The sequence below is a fragment of the Acartia tonsa genome, chromosome 11, assembly GCF_053477335.1.
Source record: "Acartia tonsa isolate MP-2025a chromosome 11, ASM5347733v1, whole genome shotgun sequence".
Lineage (NCBI taxonomy): Eukaryota > Metazoa > Arthropoda > Copepoda > Calanoida > Acartiidae > Acartia > Acartia tonsa.
In genome coordinates, this window is record NC_137270.1 from 41,768,295 (window position 1) to 41,787,767 (window position 19,473).

Here is a 19,473-nt window from a genome sequence, read left to right on the forward strand (position 1 = left end):
GTATGACAATGGACAATGGGCATATCATTACTTGGATCTTACACCAGATTTTCATGTTCTCTTATAAAGATAAACTTGCAGCGGGCTAAAATAACGATTCCCTTCTTTACCCCAACTTTTCTCCTGTCATAATATCCATATATATATTCTATAACCATTAATATGCTTTTTTTTCCGGTTTTTATTTTTTTTATTTCTTAACAAAACCTTTGTTCACAGTAGTAGAGACAAAAAATGGTTTGACTTTTTATAACAATACATTTATATCATTATAATCAATTTCAGTAGGACATAATCTTTAATGTTTCCGTGGAAGTTGTTGCTATATGGCGAAACATTTACTCGGTGGTTTCAACGTTCTCAGTCTGGAGACCCTTGAATCCTCCCTTGGGGATGTTGACATGGGTGACGAGGGTGTACAGCTTGTTGGCGGAGTCCTCATCCTCGTTACGCATGCGGGCAAGACGGATACGCATCCTGTTGGGAACATGTTTGATACCCTGGCACCAGATAGCCTTATTCAGTCTGGTGTCGATCCTCACGTCCTTGGTGCCCATGGCCTTCTCGGCAAACTTGCGGATCTCTTTGATGGCGCCATTAATATGACACTACTATAGCATTCAAGTTTAACTTTAAGTCCCACTAACGGCTTCGCCACTAGCCTCAAAGTTTTTTCCTCAAGAGCCTAATCGGTTAAGCCGAGATCTTGAGCTTCAGACAGACGTACGGACGGACTTTGTTTTACTTTTTGTTATAGACTAGGTGTTGCGCTTCTAGAATCTAGGGGCTCTTTAGACAAAGAAGGGCTTTATAAATAGCTTAAATCTATCACATGGTATAATCTTAAATATAATAGCCCAAAACCACCGCAGGACCAGTGTTTAGCACTACTAAAATAGAGAACCCGATCGGTTCAGTAGTTATTGATATTTTAAGCATCAGACAGAAAAACCTTACTACTTTATACAATAGGATTGTGATATTGGAACTAATAATTACTCTAGAACCCGACCCTTGTTCCAATCTTTTTATTAATCTTATATATGCCTCTGGAGAGACCTTGTTTAGGTGTTTTACCAAAACTGCGGATGTTATCTATGACAATTAAGTCCTTAAAACGGTTTAATCAAACATAATTATTTTAAAATAACCGGATCTATGTCTGTTTGTCTGTACCGAAGGATCTCCACAACCAACGCACTGATATGGTTCTCCTTTACAATGTAGTTTCTCATAGGTCCAGTGAAGGTTTATAGCTATCCCAAGATAAAAGGCAAAAAACAAACAAATAAATATTACAAACCCCATATAGCGGCTGAAAAAAAATATTTTTTTGGTAAACAGCTGATATTAAGATAAAAAAAACATTTTACATGCCCCTAGAGGCCTCTTAAAAGCTTATTTCTATTAGTTTTACTTGATTAAAGACCTCGGAAATATCTGGTCTGAATGTGTATGCATGTATGTCCTCGAAGAGGTGAAGTATGCTAGAAAATCATTGACATACTTACTAAGCAAGGAGTTATGCGGCGATAAATGATTACAATGATGATTTGGCATAAAGTACATACGTTTTACAAGATTTTTAAATTTAAATTATGGACCAAGCCCAAATTGTGTTAAAATTGTGTCAAAAATGATCCATGTGAAATAATAAAAATAAGAGATTATCCATCTCATTTTTAGGGGTTTTATTTCCCACTTCTCCTCTCATCTCCCTCATTTTATTACGTCACATGGATCAATTTTGACACAATTTAGGATTGTCTAAATTATGTAATATTTTCTCAATTTTGAAAATACCCTAAACAAACGCAGACAAAACTTTTATTAAGTTTCTAATTCATTTATTACCTTTTGAAAACTTTTATGAAACAAAAAATAATTAATTTACAATAGTTAAACATAGTTTTTTACTACCACTGCTACTTTAAGCTTACCTTTTTCTATATAGAGATAGATAAGGTAATGATTTTTTTTCATTTCGTTAGAATAATCCTTATAATAAAGTAACAGGATGTTTGGTTGTTTGTCTGTCTGTTTGTTTGTTTGCACCAAAGGATCTTGCTAACCATTGCACTCTTTTACAGGGTAGCTTTTCCTAGGTCCTGGGAAGGTTTATAACTATTTTAGGTGAGGGTACCAACAGTCCAACACCCCCCAATCCAAGAAGAATCTTCCAAATAAAAAATCCCCCCCCACCCAAAAAAATATAAAGGCCTCTAGGGGAGTAACCTCTACTAAATAATAGATAATTAAATTATTTTTTCTTCAGTAGTATAATTTGAAGCATTTTTGGAATGATACCTCCATCATCTAAAAAGAAATTTACCTTAGATACAAATGCCCCCCACCACTAATCAAAAAAATCTAAATTTTCTAAGCTTCCCCAACTAATGGAAATGAACGTGGTTTTCTCGGCTCCAATTAAAGACAAAATTGACTGAACATTTTTGCGAAGATCCACTATACCAATCAGCTACAACAATACAAATATTGAAATTTTTATAAAAGGTTTCGTATTTTACTTTTTGACTTCTGCTCTTTGAATCATATTGTCCGTTCGTTGCTTCTAATATTAAAAAAGATAATCTTTGCAAAAAAATATTTGCAAGAATTATTCTCCTATTCCTGTATTCGAAAATAAATGTATGTACTTTAAAATTGTATAATACAACTTAAATTGAACGTATTTATTTGTAGGAGCTTCTGTATTTTAAAGAAGTGTTTATTTATCTTAAATTTAAAAGAAACAAGTACGATTGTTTTAATTGAAGCGAAGCAACATATAAAAACGAATAATCTTTATGAAAAAGCAGAATAATAAATGTATAAAGTATAAACAAATTTATAAGACAATTTGTTACAAAACTGTCTAAATACAGGCTACTGTATGTAATAATTATATTTAAGAACTTCATTATAGAGATGCTTCGCTTATAACATTTTATCTTGTTGTAATAGGAATCAGTACACCAAACATCTGATGAATAGAATAATTATAGCACATAAAAGTTGTTGATAAAAAGTTTAAAAGCAACATGTTTTCGCATTTAAAAGAAAAAGTTATGGAGTGGCTGTGGTTTTAACAGACACTGTAGTAAATTGTATAATGTACTAGAATGAGTAAAATAATATATTCTGTATAAAACAACTTTAGATAGATTATATATAATCATATTGTCTACTGTATAACTATAGTTAAGTTGAATAAACCCAAAAATCTAAGAAACATGGGATAAGACAATGGCCGATAAATTGATATATATTTCCAATATATAAGCAAAATTACCTTTTCTGTGGATTACAATTAATGCTTGAAATGTTTGGAAACTCAACTTAAATAATCAACCAATTAAAATTCACTATAGTCCCCTAAGATGCTAATCCAACGAATAAGAAATCGAAATTATAAAACTTTGGGACTATTGTAAAAAACAGCGGATTATCCCCTCTCTCCTTGAATAGATAGACATTTAAATGAAAAAGAAATTGGACCATTGAAAGTTATTAAAATTCAAATGCTCTCAAACTTTTATGAGATTTGTCAAAATAAAGTTTACATTTAAATTACTCATGAAACAGCTAGATAGATAGATTTTATGCTTTGTCTTTACTTAGGGTCGGCCCGTCCATACGTCCGTTATGGACAGTTAGAATTATCCAATCGATTTCAAACTGTGCCTGTTAATTCCTATAACAATTAGCTATTATTTAGGAATTGTTTTTAAATACCAGAAAGTCCGTACGTCTATTTAAAATGCTGATTTTTTACTTTTTTTGGCTTATTTTCTTCGTTTTTTAAGGGAAATTATGAAACAACAAAAAAAATTACAGTTTTTGTTGAAAAAGTACAGTAAAGTTGAAAATTAAAAACTTAGGTGTCAACATCTAAAAATGGTTTTAGCGCATTTTTCTTATGCTCAAATAATCAACCTTTTGCAAGAATGGCTGCTAAACACTTCAAAGGTCATATCTCAACCAGGGAGGGAGTACTGGCCCCCCAAAGTCGACTACAGAAAATCCATTTTTTTAAGAAAAATGCGCTAAAACCATATTTATATGTTGACACCTAAGTTTTTAATTTTCAACTTTACTGTACTTTTTCAACAAAAACTGTAATTTTTTTTTGTTGTTTCATAATTTCCCTTAAAAAACGAAGAAGATAAGTTATTAATCATTAAATTCTGATAACTATAAGTGGGGTAAAATTGCTTTCAAAAAAGTGCTCATAAAAAAAACACACTGTATTTGTAAATATTCACATTTAGTTTTTTTTTATGTAATTTGAGTCAGCTTGACTTTTGCAAAGCGTTTGTCAACATACAATAAACTTAAAATATAAAAAAATAGTAGATGGTCAAACTGGTCCTATAATCTATCAAATTTAAAAAGTATTTTTTGTTTTGTTTATATTTTCTAGAAAGCTAAACTTATCCTAATAAATTGTATACTGAATTCTTCTATCCTATAAAAGTAACAGGATGTCTGTCTCTGTGTACCGAAGGGTCTCGCTTCTAATATTCCATTTATTAAGATTTATATCTATTTAAGGTACCACCACCCTCAAAATAAAAATGTAAATAAATGTTGTAAATATTTGTTGTTATTTTAATTTAAATTTAAAAATAGTTTAGATTTAAAGTTGTTGAAAGTCTGAATAGTTCAATTCTCTTCCTTCCGTTACTGTCCCATGGATGCAGGTAGTGGCCAACATAAATGGATATATTATTACCTCTGGATGTTGCACCATATTGTTAAGTTCTCTAAGAAAGTGATGTCCGTAGCTGGCCAAAATAACGATGCCCCACCTCAACTTTCTTTACTTCATCCCCTCCCCTCCTACTGGTTTAACAAACTGAACAATAAATGAGTTCCATGTTAGCAAGATAAATTGCCGAAAACTTTTCCACTGTTAATATATCCACGTATAAATGATATCCATTATTTTTGGGAAGAATACCTTTAACCGCCTAAAGAATCGTCTTATTTTTTTTTCTTTTTTAGATTAAAAATTAAGAATTTCAAGTTTATGCAATTATTTTATGAAAAAGATTGGTTTTAATGTTTTTTGAAAAAAGTAATTTTCTTTTATTTTACTTTTGCTTAAATCTGGAAAATTTTGATAAATTAATTATATATAAAATATAAACAAACCATAGATAAAGGGACTTAAAATCGTATAATTCATAGCTTAGATTTGCAATAGTTATGGTCTGTCCGTCAGTCAGTCCGTAACATAAATAACATTCAGTTTCTTTAACCCTTAACAGTCGGGCCCCTTGCCGCACCTTAATCAGTCGGGGGGGGGGGGGGGGGGGGCGTTCAACGCCCCCCCTCATTATCTCAGTTCCTATTAGAGCTAAAGGGCTAAAATTTTTTGTGCAAGTCCCCTGTGTTATGGTGAATTTCCGACCTTAAGTAAGTCAAGGTCAATTTCCGCTTCCTTCACCCTTTTATTTAACAACCTTTGTTTTTAGGTCCTTTTTTACTTAAAAATTTCAAACGGCTGTAATTTTTTAATTTTAAAGCTAGAAGAAAATTTTTTTTGCGGAAAATGTTTATTTTAGTTAAATTTTATATTTGAAATATCAAAACATAAGTTTCAGCGGCCGCAGCTGTACTTGGCAGCTGCCAGCCGCCGCAGTCGGCGGTCGGCGGGAAAACGGCGGCGGATCTTTATGAAATTTTAATACATTATGTAGACATGTAAGAAAAGCTTAAGTTTAAAATTTGAAGTCTCTAAGTCAAAAATTGCGGCCACAGGAGCATTTTAAAGATTTCTGGAGACCTGGAGGATCAGGACCTGCAGGATCATACCTGGAACCTGAAATTGACTTGAACACCTGTATTTAATATGAGGATGTACTACTAGAGGATATTTTAGTATTTTGGTAAGATAAAATGCTTTGTTTAAATCAAAAACAAATTTTTGTTCTTTACCTGGATGACCCTGCCAGGTTTGCTGGCATCCTGTGCCCGCCAGGATGGAGATATTAAAAAAATTCCAACTCTCAGTTATGTGTCATACCCATACTTAAAAAGTCAAGCAGTTTGGGCTCTTCATCTTTCACACACAGAAAATGAGATAGAAAAAACCGGATGGGGGGGGGCGTTCAACGCCCCCCCCCCTCGACCGTTAAGGGTTAATATTAAAAGTGGAAAATTTCATGTTTGTTAAACCAGGGTTCTAAAGGGATAAGCCAATGACCGATAAATTGATGTACATCCCCGATGATTAATTAAAGGTTACAACATTTGAAAGAACAACTTAATGAATCAAACAATCAAAATTTATAAAATAGTCCCCAATGTGTTAAGCAAACGACTAAGAAAACCTTATTACAAAGCTTTGGGGACTAGAGCAATGAACAAATTAATGTCCCCTCCCTTCCTGCTTAATAGACTGTAAAAATGGGGGCTAAATTGTTTTTTCTTTAGATATCATATCACTTTCTCTGACTTGATATAAATTTGATGTGCGCAAAGCTTATTTTTCATCCAAAAATGAGAAAACTGTCATTTTCGTTTTGGTTTGACATTTTGAGTATTTTATTTCTAATTTCAGAGTTTTCAGAAATGTGCATCAACAGCTTATTAATATTGCAGTACTTCCATCATAACAAGGATGGCAACATACATTAAAGCAAAGTTTAAAATTGGAAGAAAGGACAGTTACTCTTTTAGAGTGTCGTAACTGAATAAGCAGAGCAGAACATTAATGAAGTCTAAACAAAATTGTGAACACATTTGTTGCAAAATTGTGTAAATATAAAATACAGTAAAAGGACGTACTTTCATTTTTTAGAATTTGATTATAGAGTTACCTCGCTTATAATATTGTTGTCCTAGTAATCATCATTCCAAAAATTAGATGAATAAGAGTATTATATAATACAAAAAGTTGTTATCAAAAAAGTAAAAAATTAGCATGTTTTCTCTTAATGAACCATTAAAAAGATATTTTTACGGTTATATTTAAGAATAAAATATCTCTCGAACCGAAATTAGGAATTAAATGCTCATACTGCAATGTTAAAAGTGTTTTAACAAATTCTGATTTCATTAGCAATTGCGCCCCAAGCATTAAAAAAAACCGTCCAAAACCATCCGGGGACCTAAGTTAAGCATCCCTAAATAAGAAAACATAACCAAAACATCAATAATATAAACTTTAAAAAAAAAACTTAATACTTTATATAATAGAATACTTTAACTCATTGAAATTAAATTGAATCTGTTTCTCGCATAGATTTGGAGGGATAAGACAATGGACGATAAATTGTTGTTTGTAAATTATTGGTTGAAAAGCTTGGACACTATTGAACTGATGTAATTTAATTTACAGTCCAATGTCTTCTACCTCCCAAAAATTATATTGTGGATAAAAATATCAGTTCAATCTTCACCTTGTAGAAAATGTAATACTTTTTAAATTAAAATAATTAACTGTACGTTGGGAACGCCGCAGACAGAATTAGAGCACAGAAAATTGTACAATATCCAGGGAGGGAGGTAATATTAAACTGTAGATTATACTGGTACCCAAAATTTTTTCTATTAAGTTATAGGTATTTTAATTACTTCTTGATTGGTAGGTTCAAACTAGCATTGCCAATAGTTTTGAACCAAAAATTTAAATATCATTGGAGATGTACGTATCAATTTCGTATACCTTTAAATTCTTGATAATACTAAAATGATTTTTAAAGAAATAAGTATTGCATAATAAAATCTAAATAATGGAAAAAATTAGATGTAAACTCTATTGTTGTATTGTAGAATTAAAGAAATTTATTCCAACAACAGGCTTAAATTGTTACACATAATACTTTCATGAATTTAGGCTATATTACAAGGAGTAGAAGGATAGATATGTAGGCAGGTAGTTTGGATTATATTGGATTTATTATTCCTGGTTGTACATACATAAAAGAACCAAAAAAATATATTATAGATGGAAGTTATCTTCCTAACTTCCATCCAATATGAATAAGGCTAGTAAAAAAATAGATAGTGATACTAAATGGAAGAAAATATTAAAATATATCTAATTCTACAATTCGAAAATTATCCCTTGTCCTTGCATGGCCAATTATGACAAAATTGAAGGAAGAAATAAAAGTTAGAATTACCCCAGTAAGAAATTAGGCTACAATGGGTACAATTCAATATGGTTACATACTAGAGTTAAATTAGACCCTGCAGAATTACCCCAGTAAGAAATTAGGCTACAATGGGTACAATTCAATATGGTTACATACTAGAGTTAAATTAGACCCTGCCAAATTACCCCAGTAAGAAATTTAGCTACAATGGATACAATTCAATATAGTTATATACTACAGTTAAATATAACCCTGCAGAATTACCCCAGTAAGAAATTAGGCTACAATGGGTACAATTCAATATAGTTATATACTAGAGTTAAATATGACCCTGCAGAATTACCCCAGTAAGAAATTAGGCTACAATGGGTACAATTCAATATAGTTATATACTAGAGTTAAATATGACCCTGCAGAATTACCCCAGTAAGAAATTAGGCTACAATGGGTATTATTCAATATGGTTATATACTAGAGTTAAATATGACCCTGTAGAATTACCACAGTAAGAAATTAGGCTACAATGGGTACAATTCAATATAGTTATATACTACAGTTAAATATGACCCTGAAGAATTACCCCAGTAAGAAATTAGGCTACAATGGGTACTATTCAATATGGTTATATACTAGAGTTAAATTAGACCCTGCAGAATTACCACAGTAAGAAATTAGGCTACAATGGGTACAATTCAATATAGTTATATACTAGAGTTAAATATGACCCTGCAGAATTACCCCAGTAAGAAATTAGGCTACAATGGGTATTATTCAATATAGTTTTATACTAGAGTTAAATATGACCCTGCAGAATTACCCCAGTAAGAAATTAGGCTACAATGGGTACTATTCAATATGGTTATATACTAGAGTTAAATTAGACTCTGCAGAATTACCCCAGTAAGAAATTAGGCTACAATGGGTACAATTCAATATGGTTATAGTTATACTAGAGTTAAATATGAACTTTAAAGCTGCAATAATATTATTATTATTCAATCTTCGAGTGGAATATCTGTTTTATTGAGGTAGTAAAATTAAAGTTTAAAAAAGGAAAATTTTTGGTACAAAAATAGGTTAAAAAACATACTAACTTTAAAATAAAAAAAATAAAAAATCCTATAAATCAAACAGTGAAACTGCCTATGGGTATTTTTTGGTGTTTCTTGAGAGAATGGTTGTGCCTTCCCTCCAACTATTCAAATATCCCTCCAAATAGCAGTCTATTCATTGTTTGTCTATTATGAATAAGACCAGACTATTCTTATTGCTTCACTTTGTACTGTTAGACCTCTAGGGAAATGTATAAGTAAAGAATTTTTTTTATTAAATCAAAAGAAATTTAGTGGAACAATGTATGCTTTATTAGTTACTATGGCCTTCAAGGCTCCAAACAAGTGTTTTTTAAGGGTAATTTCACTTTAGAGGGATTAATTAACTCTTTAAAAATAGTAATAAACCTTTCCTGGATTTTTAAGAAGCTTTATTGTAAAGAAGAACCATATCGGTCCAGCAGTAATTCAAATCTTAAGATACAAACAGACGGATGGACAGACAGTTGAATAAATCAGGCCATTTTTTCCCCAATTTTTTTTCTTTTATCCTTGAATTTGGGCCATGTAGGTTTTGGTTCAATTATCAGCCTAAATGTGCCTTTTAACCACACATGGTGTAGTTTCATCCTTTAAACAATTTTAGCCCAATTGATATATTTTTACTTGGATGTTGCTACAGATTTTCATGTACTCTGATAAAGTGATGCTTGTAGCTGGCTGATTGAACAAACTGACCAAGATGAAGTCAATATTAGCAACCTAAATTGACGACATTTTTCCACGTATAATATAATATATCCATTTTGCCCAAACTAAAAGGACTCAAAAGTACATTCTGTGTAGCCAAAAATTACAGTATATTAGTTTAATTAATAAGTTAAAATTATTTATAATAAGGTAAATTTTACATATTTTTTGTATTCAAACAATTTTAACAATTTTAATGGAATTGTGTGCGTCAGAAAAATATATAATCTAGATAATCCATCAAAGTTTACAAAAAAATAATTATGATATATTGTAAGAGATTCTTGCATACCCTGATAAAATGATTCTAACAGCCGTAATTGACCTATGGTAAAATTCATACTGGCCTCTTATTGGTCATTTTATTGTTTGGCGTCATTTCTTTGGTTTTACTTTAAGCTGTTTCTGGACGACAAAAAATTCCCTGTCATACTATTTAACATATCCACGTAATCCATTTCTTTGTGGGTCATAGATGATATGAAATAACCTCAAAGTTTAACATGTTTTTTATTGTTTAGAATGTTGTTATTGATGAGATGAAAGAGCGGGGTATCATTCTTACTGGCATGAACCTGGTCATTCAGAACATCACCAAGGACTGGCAAGGAATCTATACATGTCAGGTATTGATTGATTTATGATTTAAAGTGATCATGAAGTAAATTCTTGAAAAGTTTTAAATTATATAAAGTAGTAGGATGTTTGTCTGTAAAAAGTGTAACTTGAGTTACTTCATGTTCCTTTTTATACAGAATTAGGTAATGATTGATAGGTTATAGAGAACATCACTAAAATAAAGACTGGCAAGGAATTAGTTCATGTCAGGTAATGATTGATTGGGTATACATAACATCAATAATGACTGCCAAGGAGACTATACATGTCAGGTAATGATTGATTGGTTATACAGAACATCACTAAAGACTGGCAAAGGTATGATTAATTGGTTATACAGGTATTGATTGATTTATGATTTAAATGATTATGAAGTAAATTTTTTAAAAGTGTAACTTGAGTTACTTCATGTTCCCTTTAATACAGAATTAGGTAATGATTGATTGGTTATACAGAACATCCTTTAAATACTGGCAAGTTGTCTATACATGTCAGGTAATGATTGATTGGTTATACAGAACATCAATAATGACTGCCAATGAGACTATACATGGCAGGTAATGATTGATTGGTTATACAGAACATCACTAAAATACTGGCAAGATGTCTATACATGTCAGGTAATGATTGATCGGTTATACAGAACATCACTAAAGACTGGCAAGGGTATGATTAATTGGTTATACAGAACATCACTAAAATACTGGCAAGATGTCTATACATGTCAGGTAATGATTGATTGGTTATACAGAACATCAATAAAGACTGGCAAGGGTATGATTAATTGGTTATACAGAACATCACTAAAATACTGGTAAGATGTCTATACATGTCAGGTAATGATTGATCGGTTATACAGAACATCAATAAAGACTAGAATCTATACACATCATGTGCTTGTAAAAGACAGACACACAGAAATCCTGTTACTTCTATGTAAGGATTAGTTCATGTATCCTATTATAAAAAGTAGTAAGCTTTTTTGACTGTAGCGAAGGATCTCGTAAACTGCATGCTGAACCGAAATGGTTCTTCTTTACAGAGAAGTTTCATATAGTTCCAGGGAAGGTTTATAACTATTTCTTTGAGAGGGAAGGGTAACTCCACCCTCCTAAGAGAAATCGCCCCTAGAAAATGATCCCTAGTCTATAATATAAAGCAGAATGATGTCTTTCAATCTGGGTGTCTGTCCGTTTGCAGCATAATATCTCGGTAACCGCTGAACCAATTGTATTCTACTCTTCAGGGAATATACCTACTGGTTCTTTTGTGGGTTTAGGCTATTTTCTTGAGAGAAAATTTTCAAAAAATAAAAAAAATAAAAATTTTTTTTTCAACAATGTGTTCAATTTTTCTTTTGAGTGTAACTTAATTACCTACAAAGAAACGGATCAAACCTGATTCGTTACCTAATGGTGCAAAGCTCCAAGAGGCTAGGCGAAGACGCTAGTATGAAATAAGTTACCAAATGTTCTTTCTGTGTTTGATATGAAAATTGCAGGAAATACAAAATATTACATAAAAGTTATATATCTTGTATTTAATTGATGTAAGAATGATATAAACATCCAAACTCAATTTCAAATTTCTCGAGTAATTCTTAGATTTTTGTAAAGAGAACATTATATAACAATGGATATATAAATTACTTGGATGTTATACCAGATTTTCATTTTTTTCTAATAAAGTGAAACCACCCCCTCCCCCTCCCTGTCCTCTATCACCTCCCCTCCTACTGACCAATAAAACATTTCTAATTTAGCAACCCTCATTTACGACAATATTCTCCTGTCATAATATCCACGTATATTTTATATCCATTATACAAAAGTCTTAGATTATTTTGTAAAAAGAACATTATATAACTGATATTTTTGTACATTTTTGATCACAATTCTGTAATAGGTAGTTTTTTATTACATTTTTTTGTGGGGTTAAAAAAGGTTGGTTTGGTAAGGCTTAAGTAATGGATATAGGATATACGTGTAAATATTGAAAAGGGTAAATTTTTCCGTCAATTTAGCTCGCTAATATGAAGCTCATTTATTAGTCAGGTCTCTCATCCAGTAAGAGGGGAGAGGATCTTGTAAAGAGGGTGGATAGGGGGTATCTTTTTATGAAAATACATGAAAATCTATTTTAACATCCAAGTAGCCATATATCGATTCTTACAGTTTCCAAGCTATCAATGGAAGAGTTTAAGTTATGAATTAGAATTAATATCTATATTTGTTTTATTGGGAAAGAATGATTTTGGTTCTAAACCTACTGAAAAAAAACATGCATATTATCAAATGTATTACTAACAATTTTCCAGAAATAATAAAATAAAAATCATATTTTGTTTAGGGAAAGAACGAAGTTGGTAAGGGAAGAAGTCAACCTCTGAAGCTCGACGTTAGACGTAAGTTAATCAGCATTTTTAAAAAAAATATAAAGTAGAACGATGTCTGTCTGTCTTTCTAAAGATAAGATTTAAAGATCTCTTATTATGGCTTTGAAACCGATTACTATCCGCTGGATTAGAACCGGTTAATATAAAAAAATATAAATTATAAAATTAATACCAGTTTTGTTAGTCAGTGTGTTCGGCTAACAGGAAATACCAAAACTGCTAACAATTTGATGCGATAAATAACTATTAAATCAAGGACATACTGACGGACAAATATATTGGAATTCACAATTGAGTAGCTGCGCTTCCAAAAAGACAAACAAGGTGCAAATTCCCCAGAATTTGCAAAGCATTTAAATATTTGGAAAAATTTGCATTTTTTCATGTTTAATTTCTTCACGAATTCGGAATATTAAATGAATTTGAAAAATTTCGAGAACTATGCAGTTTAGTTATTTCTGTACGGTTTTGTCAATTTGAATTGTAATATTTAATTATAGCAACGTAGACAGCTTTCCGCAGATATTAAAACAAAATTATAATAAGTTTTTTTAGCAACGAGGGGCCGAGAGTCCGTGCTAACAAAATTGTTGTTAATTTTAGGATTTTTATTTTAATATTCATGGAAATTGTCTGTAATACATATCCACAATGACTATACACAAAATTACCTCTTCTGTAGATTACAATTAATGGTTGAATGGACACTCAAATGAAAGGAACTAACCAAAATTAAATAAAAGTTCTTAAGCCAAGGAGAAAATGTTATTATAAATCTTTGGAGATTAGTGTATTAAACTGAAAATCAAACCCAATCAGTCTAAAGATATTAAAATGTTGTCAAAGTCAACCGTGTTTTGTATTTAACTTTTTATCAACAAATTGGTGTAAGTCATGAGAAATGAAAAAAGCAGAGTTACAAACATTCTTAAAATCAAATTAAGACTAACTGGATTTTGAAATGGAATTTGTTATCTAAATTTAGTTTAAATGGCAGATTTTTTGTAAATACTAGCCTTCCAGTAAGAACTCGAAAACTTGTGAACTCATTGATCTACAATTGTATAAAAAGCTGTGTGTTTAACCTAGTTTTTACATTTTCTTTCCTTTTCCTAAAACTGAAAGTAAATGGTCAACTTTCCCCAACCCCTTCATTACCTCAAGTGTCCCTAGAGGCCTCTAGGGGCGTGGCGTCTAGTTTTACATAATGTTGTACCCCTTCTCTGGATAAAACATGATTATAAAATGCAATTGATTCTCTTGAACAATCATTTGTTGAAGGAAAAAAGCTACATTTACAGATTAATAATATGTACAGGAACTTTTATTACACAAATCAAAATAATGGTTATTATTATTATTTGGATCCTAAACCAGATTATAATGTAATCAATAAATTTTAAACTTTTTACTTGCTAAAATAGATATTCAACCCCTTTACCCCCTCCCCTCCTAGTGGATGAACGAATTGACCAATAAATGACCACGATGTTAATGTTTTATATGTCTGAGAACTTTGGTAACAAGTATAATTTCCTATCTAATATCCCCTCCCTCCCTGAGTTTAACAGATCTTTTATATATTTAGACAAACCGGTTTGTGTACAAGAGCAGAAATGGCGCTACGAAGCTTTGAGAGGAGAAGAAATAACAGTATCTTGTTCTGTTCATGCAAATCCTGTACATAAAATTAGGTAAGGTTATACAATGGATATAAGATATACAATGGATATATTGACAGAGAAATCTTTGTCAGCAATTTAGGTTGCTGACAATGACATCATTTATTGGCCAGTTCCTTAATCCATTAGAGGGAAGTAGGTAAATCGGATGGTCGGGGAGTATTGTTTTTTGAGCCAGCTGCGAGCATCACTTTATCAGAGTACATGAAAATTTGGTGGAACATCCAAGTGATAATACATCGATTGTAAGAATATACACATTTAATGAGGTAAATTGTGAATTAAATAGCCAACAAGGATGACTACACCCATAAAAGCAAAGAAAGGACAAATGACAATATTTAAGTCTTAGAACTTAATAAGCAGAACCTTAGATTAAAGACTGAACTAGATTTGTTGCAAATTGTGTGAATACAGTATAAAGCACAAACTTTAATTTTTCGGATTTGATTATAGAGATGCCTGTCTTATAATATTGTACCTTGTTGTCCCACGAATCATTATTCCAAAAATCAGATGAATAGGATAATCATACCATACACAAAAGTGTTGTCAAAAATCAATTTGTGAGATTCTACGCTTACATAACTGTTATAGCAGTTATCATGTAAAGTTTGAAATTGAAAGTACAATTATAACCTGTTTAAATTAGCGAAGAGAGCTCACATTTACGGTCGTATGGACGTACGGATGGATCCTACTTATAGAAAACCGTCGCTTTTAAAAATGCGTTACCCTTAATATTCATCACTGTTCACCTTGTTGTTTAGAAATAGCTTTTTCATGAAGGGACATGAACATACATTCTAGAAATCATAAATATTCTAAAGAAAATACTTGTCTAATAAGTATTTAATATAGATGAAATAGGAATGTTTAAACATTTAGTAGCTTTGTTAATGATTTGCCGCATTATTTGACTTCAAAAACAGAAAAAATACATTTATTTTTAGCGGATTATTTAATCAGTCTTAATTGTAGGGGATGGAGTTACCTACTCCTTTAAAGGATTGAATGAGTTAAAAAGGAAAATTGTAATACTTTTCTTAAGCTCTGCTTTGCTAATAGATGTAGGATATACGTGGATATTATGACAGGGTAAAAATTATTGCAAATTTAGGTTACTATTTTCCCTTTTATTTATTGGTCATATCGTTAATCCAGTAGGAGCGAAGGGTATGGGGTAGAGGGGATATTATTTCTTAGGCCTGCTACAAGTTTCACTTTATCAGAGTACATGATAATCTGGTAAAAGATCCAAGTTAAAATATATCCATTGCTCTGCTCTCATATATATTGATTAATTTTCTCCTTGTATAGTTTCTGCATCGTGGCATACAGTGCGAAACATGGGATACAAAAATGTAAAATTTTAAGAAATTTATTTTGATAATGACACATTTAGTAATATTTCTAATGATCCATCAAAATGATTTCTTCTCAAAAAACGCCTATCCCAAAAAAAAACGCTTAGCCCAAAAAAAGCAAAGCTCAAAAAGACCTTTCTTAGAAAACGCCTATCATTTATATGAACAATTGACAATGTATCCATATATTAATCTAATGATAATGTTTCTAGTCATCTATCAGTCCTTTTATCATTCAATTAAATGATCAATTTATAGTTATGTCTATTTAGTAATCTATCAATCCATAAATATATTAATCAATCAATCAACTCATCAAAACTAATAGATATTTTCCTCCATCAAGTGATGCAGCTTTTGATCCATCTATTTGTACATCTATTAGTCCATCTAGCAATCTCTCTTTATTGATCCACTTAGCGACTTATCTAGCAATATATCTATTTACCAATTGAATAATCTTATGATAATTGAAATTATTTGAAGCACCCCTGCAACCCCCTGAGTGTTGCAGTGTTTTTGACTGACAGCTACCAAACTAGGGTGTGACTACATATGTGCTTTACAGTTTTATTTTGTCAGTCACATACATTATTCAAATGGCATGAAGAAGCCCTTAAACAAATGTTCTGCTATTGATAAACTTTATTGTTAATATACTAATTAGCTGTTGCAATAAATTGAGGAATCTTTAGAACACCCATAAACTAAATATTAAACTTTTCATGTTTTAAATTTATATCATTACATTGTTACTCCTTTTTTCACACTTTTTCTTTCTTACCTACTCTTGCTTATAACTTAGTTTTTTAAAAATACTATGGATTGCTTTCTCATATTTTTTTATAAGCAAAAAACATTTCTTTTGTCTAATTTTTAAAGATTAATAAATCTTCAATTCACATATTAATTGATTATAATACATTTTATAAATTCTTTATATTATTTATAATTAATTTTATAAAACAAGCCTGATTTTTAAAATATTTTCTTACAAGTTTATATTTCATACTTCATACAACAATGATTACGTTTTTTTTTATTGTTAAAACATGCAAATTTGATAAAATTATGTTTAAATGGTTAGAAAGAAAATGAGAACATTATTTAAAGGCCAAAGTTTCCCCATAAAATTTAGTTTTTGTTGAAAAGTAAGAATGAAAAGTTTTCAGTGCAGTGCTAGGACAAACTTTCCCAAGGATCACGGTCATTTTCCTTCTGGCAATAAAATCCCTTTTAAAACCACCACCCCCCCCCCCCCCATCTAGTTGTACTAATTTTTTGATAACTTTATTACAATATTTTACCCATCAAACTCCCCCACAGTTGCACTAATTTCTCTAGTCATTTCCCCCCCTCTTGAAAAAAAAACTTCTCAGTCATAATTCCCCCTCTGCAATAAATTCCACTAAATTTTCCCCGCTGTCATAAATTGTTGTGTGTGTGTATAATTCAAATAAATCCTTAATGTTAATGTAGGCCCTTTGCTTTTCTCTGCACATGGTAAGGGATATTTAATTTTAAAAAAAGTTAAGAAAAGTTTTCAAGATTTTTTTGTTTCTACAAAATTATTTACCTGAAGTGCCTTATTGATAATGATTTCAGTAAACATATTAAGAATAACAAGATCATTGATTTGTGAATTAATTTGAATTATCTAAAATTGTTGGGATCATGATGATAATAGCACCACAAAAATCAATTCTTGGCTTTAATTTCTTTTTTTTTTGTAAAAACGTCCTATCCATGGAACTTGTGTATGTTTGTATAAGGTTTATGTTGGTTGATAATAGTTGCTTTGTTTTATTACAACTTGAGCTATGGGTGGCTTCGAGTAGGCCTGCAATGCCAACATGCATCAGTTATTAGCAAAACTCAAATTTGGCACATTTTTTAATATGCTCAAATTGAGTTTTCAAATGTCCCCAAAGTGAGTTTAGATTTGATTGTCTTTATTTATGACATACTTCACAACAATTTGTTGATTGTTTTTTCTAAAAGTAATATCTAAAGATATTTTATTGTTTTGAATGAGGTTTGGTTAAAATAACTTAAAATAATTTTAAAATTTTGATATTTTCATTTTTGGATGTCACTAATAATCAGTAGAGCCCTTAAACCACAGATGTGACCACATAGATTGTTGGAATTATTTTTGTTGTTATCTTTAAATGCTAATTTTAAGTATATCCTGCAAAATAAATTGTGTTGTCATTTTAGGATTTCGCCAAATTTGAGTAGAGCCCTCATGCCCCAGCCTTTGATTACATAAATTGTTGGAATTATTGTTGTTCTTATCTTTAAAAGCTAATTTTGAGTAAAGCCTTTAACTAACAAAAAGTTACTGATTAATGTCTGTGTTGCCATTTATTGAAGTCGCTATTTTTGAGTAGAGCCCTCATGCCACAGCCTTTGAATACATAAATTGTTGGAATTATTGTTGTTGTTATTTTTATAGTTGCATATTCCTCCTTGCAATTTAATTTCCAGGATTGTGTAATTAAAGTCAGAAATTAAGGAATCATTTCCAAAAAAATCTAACATTCCTAACCTGAACAATTGATTCCAAAAACAGAACAGCTGACATTGGTTTAAAAAGAACAGTAAACTGTAGGAGAAAAATAATTTAGATCAACAGCCTATATATTATTCAAAAGAGGTTTTAAGGTTTTAGACGATATTAAGATAGACATACAATTTATCGCATCGTGTTATAGACATCTTCCAGCGAATATTAAGATGGAAAATAATAAGATTAAAAGCAGATAAAACTGGTATTAATTTTATGACGATTATTTTAATATTCGTGGAAAATTATCAGTAATTCGTTGCATTACATGATTTTTCAGTATGAATCAGAACCGGTATTAATCCAGCGGATTTTAATCTGTTTCGAAAAAAAACCTGTTAATTTACCTGCCTTTGACAAGGCTAAACATGTTTCTTGTGCAATTTAGTAGGCTGCAAGGTTATGGCCAATTCATTTAACCTTTTTCCACACTCTATGCAAATATAACAGGATATGAGATATGTCAATGGATGACAAATTGTTTGCTGTGAGCTATTATACACAGGGCTAGGCAGCCGCACGTTAGTCGCGATTATGCATCAAATTTAAAACCAGTTCGAAGTCTTTAGAAAATATCTAAAATTGAGGGTCACGTTTTGAATTTCAGCTGAATTCTAAACTTGTATAAACTTGTATGAAGTTTATTTACTTAAGTCTTACAGATGACGGCTAACGTGCAGCTGCTGAGCCCCAGTATTAAACTTTCATCTACCTCGATTTTATAGAGCTGCTATAGGAGCCGTTACTGTCTTTTTGGCCATCTTTAACCAAAATTAATTGATTTATCATTACTTGGATGTTACATCAGATTATCATGTTCTCTAATGATGTGAAAATCGCAGCAAGCTAAAATTATGCTAATCCCAACTACCCCCTCCAATCATACCGTATGAACAAACAGACCCATAAAGGGGGGGGGGGGTTTAATGCAA

The 19,473-nt window shown here is 31.1% G+C and overlaps 1 protein-coding gene and 1 pseudogene across 2 annotated transcripts in view; one reads left to right on the forward strand and one right to left on the reverse strand.

The window, feature by feature from the left end:
- The window catches only part of LOC145332344 (nephrin-like), a 255,389-nt gene that overhangs the window by 195,311 nt on the left and 40,605 nt on the right, over positions 1–19,473 (forward strand). The window contains exons 17-19 of the mRNA XM_080177334.1: positions 10,432–10,536; positions 12,878–12,932; positions 14,512–14,617. Of these exons, the coding sequence (XP_080033460.1) occupies positions 10,432–10,536; positions 12,878–12,932; positions 14,512–14,617 (266 nt within the window). The remainder of the gene's footprint in view (positions 1–10,431; positions 10,537–12,877; positions 12,933–14,511; positions 14,618–19,473) is intronic.
- Positions 167–4,753, reverse strand: LOC145332391 (large ribosomal subunit protein eL31 pseudogene; annotated as a pseudogene). Its single transcript, XR_013884173.1, has 2 exons — positions 4,736–4,753; positions 167–608 (listed from the first exon to the last, which is right to left on the reverse strand). The product of XR_013884173.1 is annotated as a large ribosomal subunit protein eL31 pseudogene (transcript).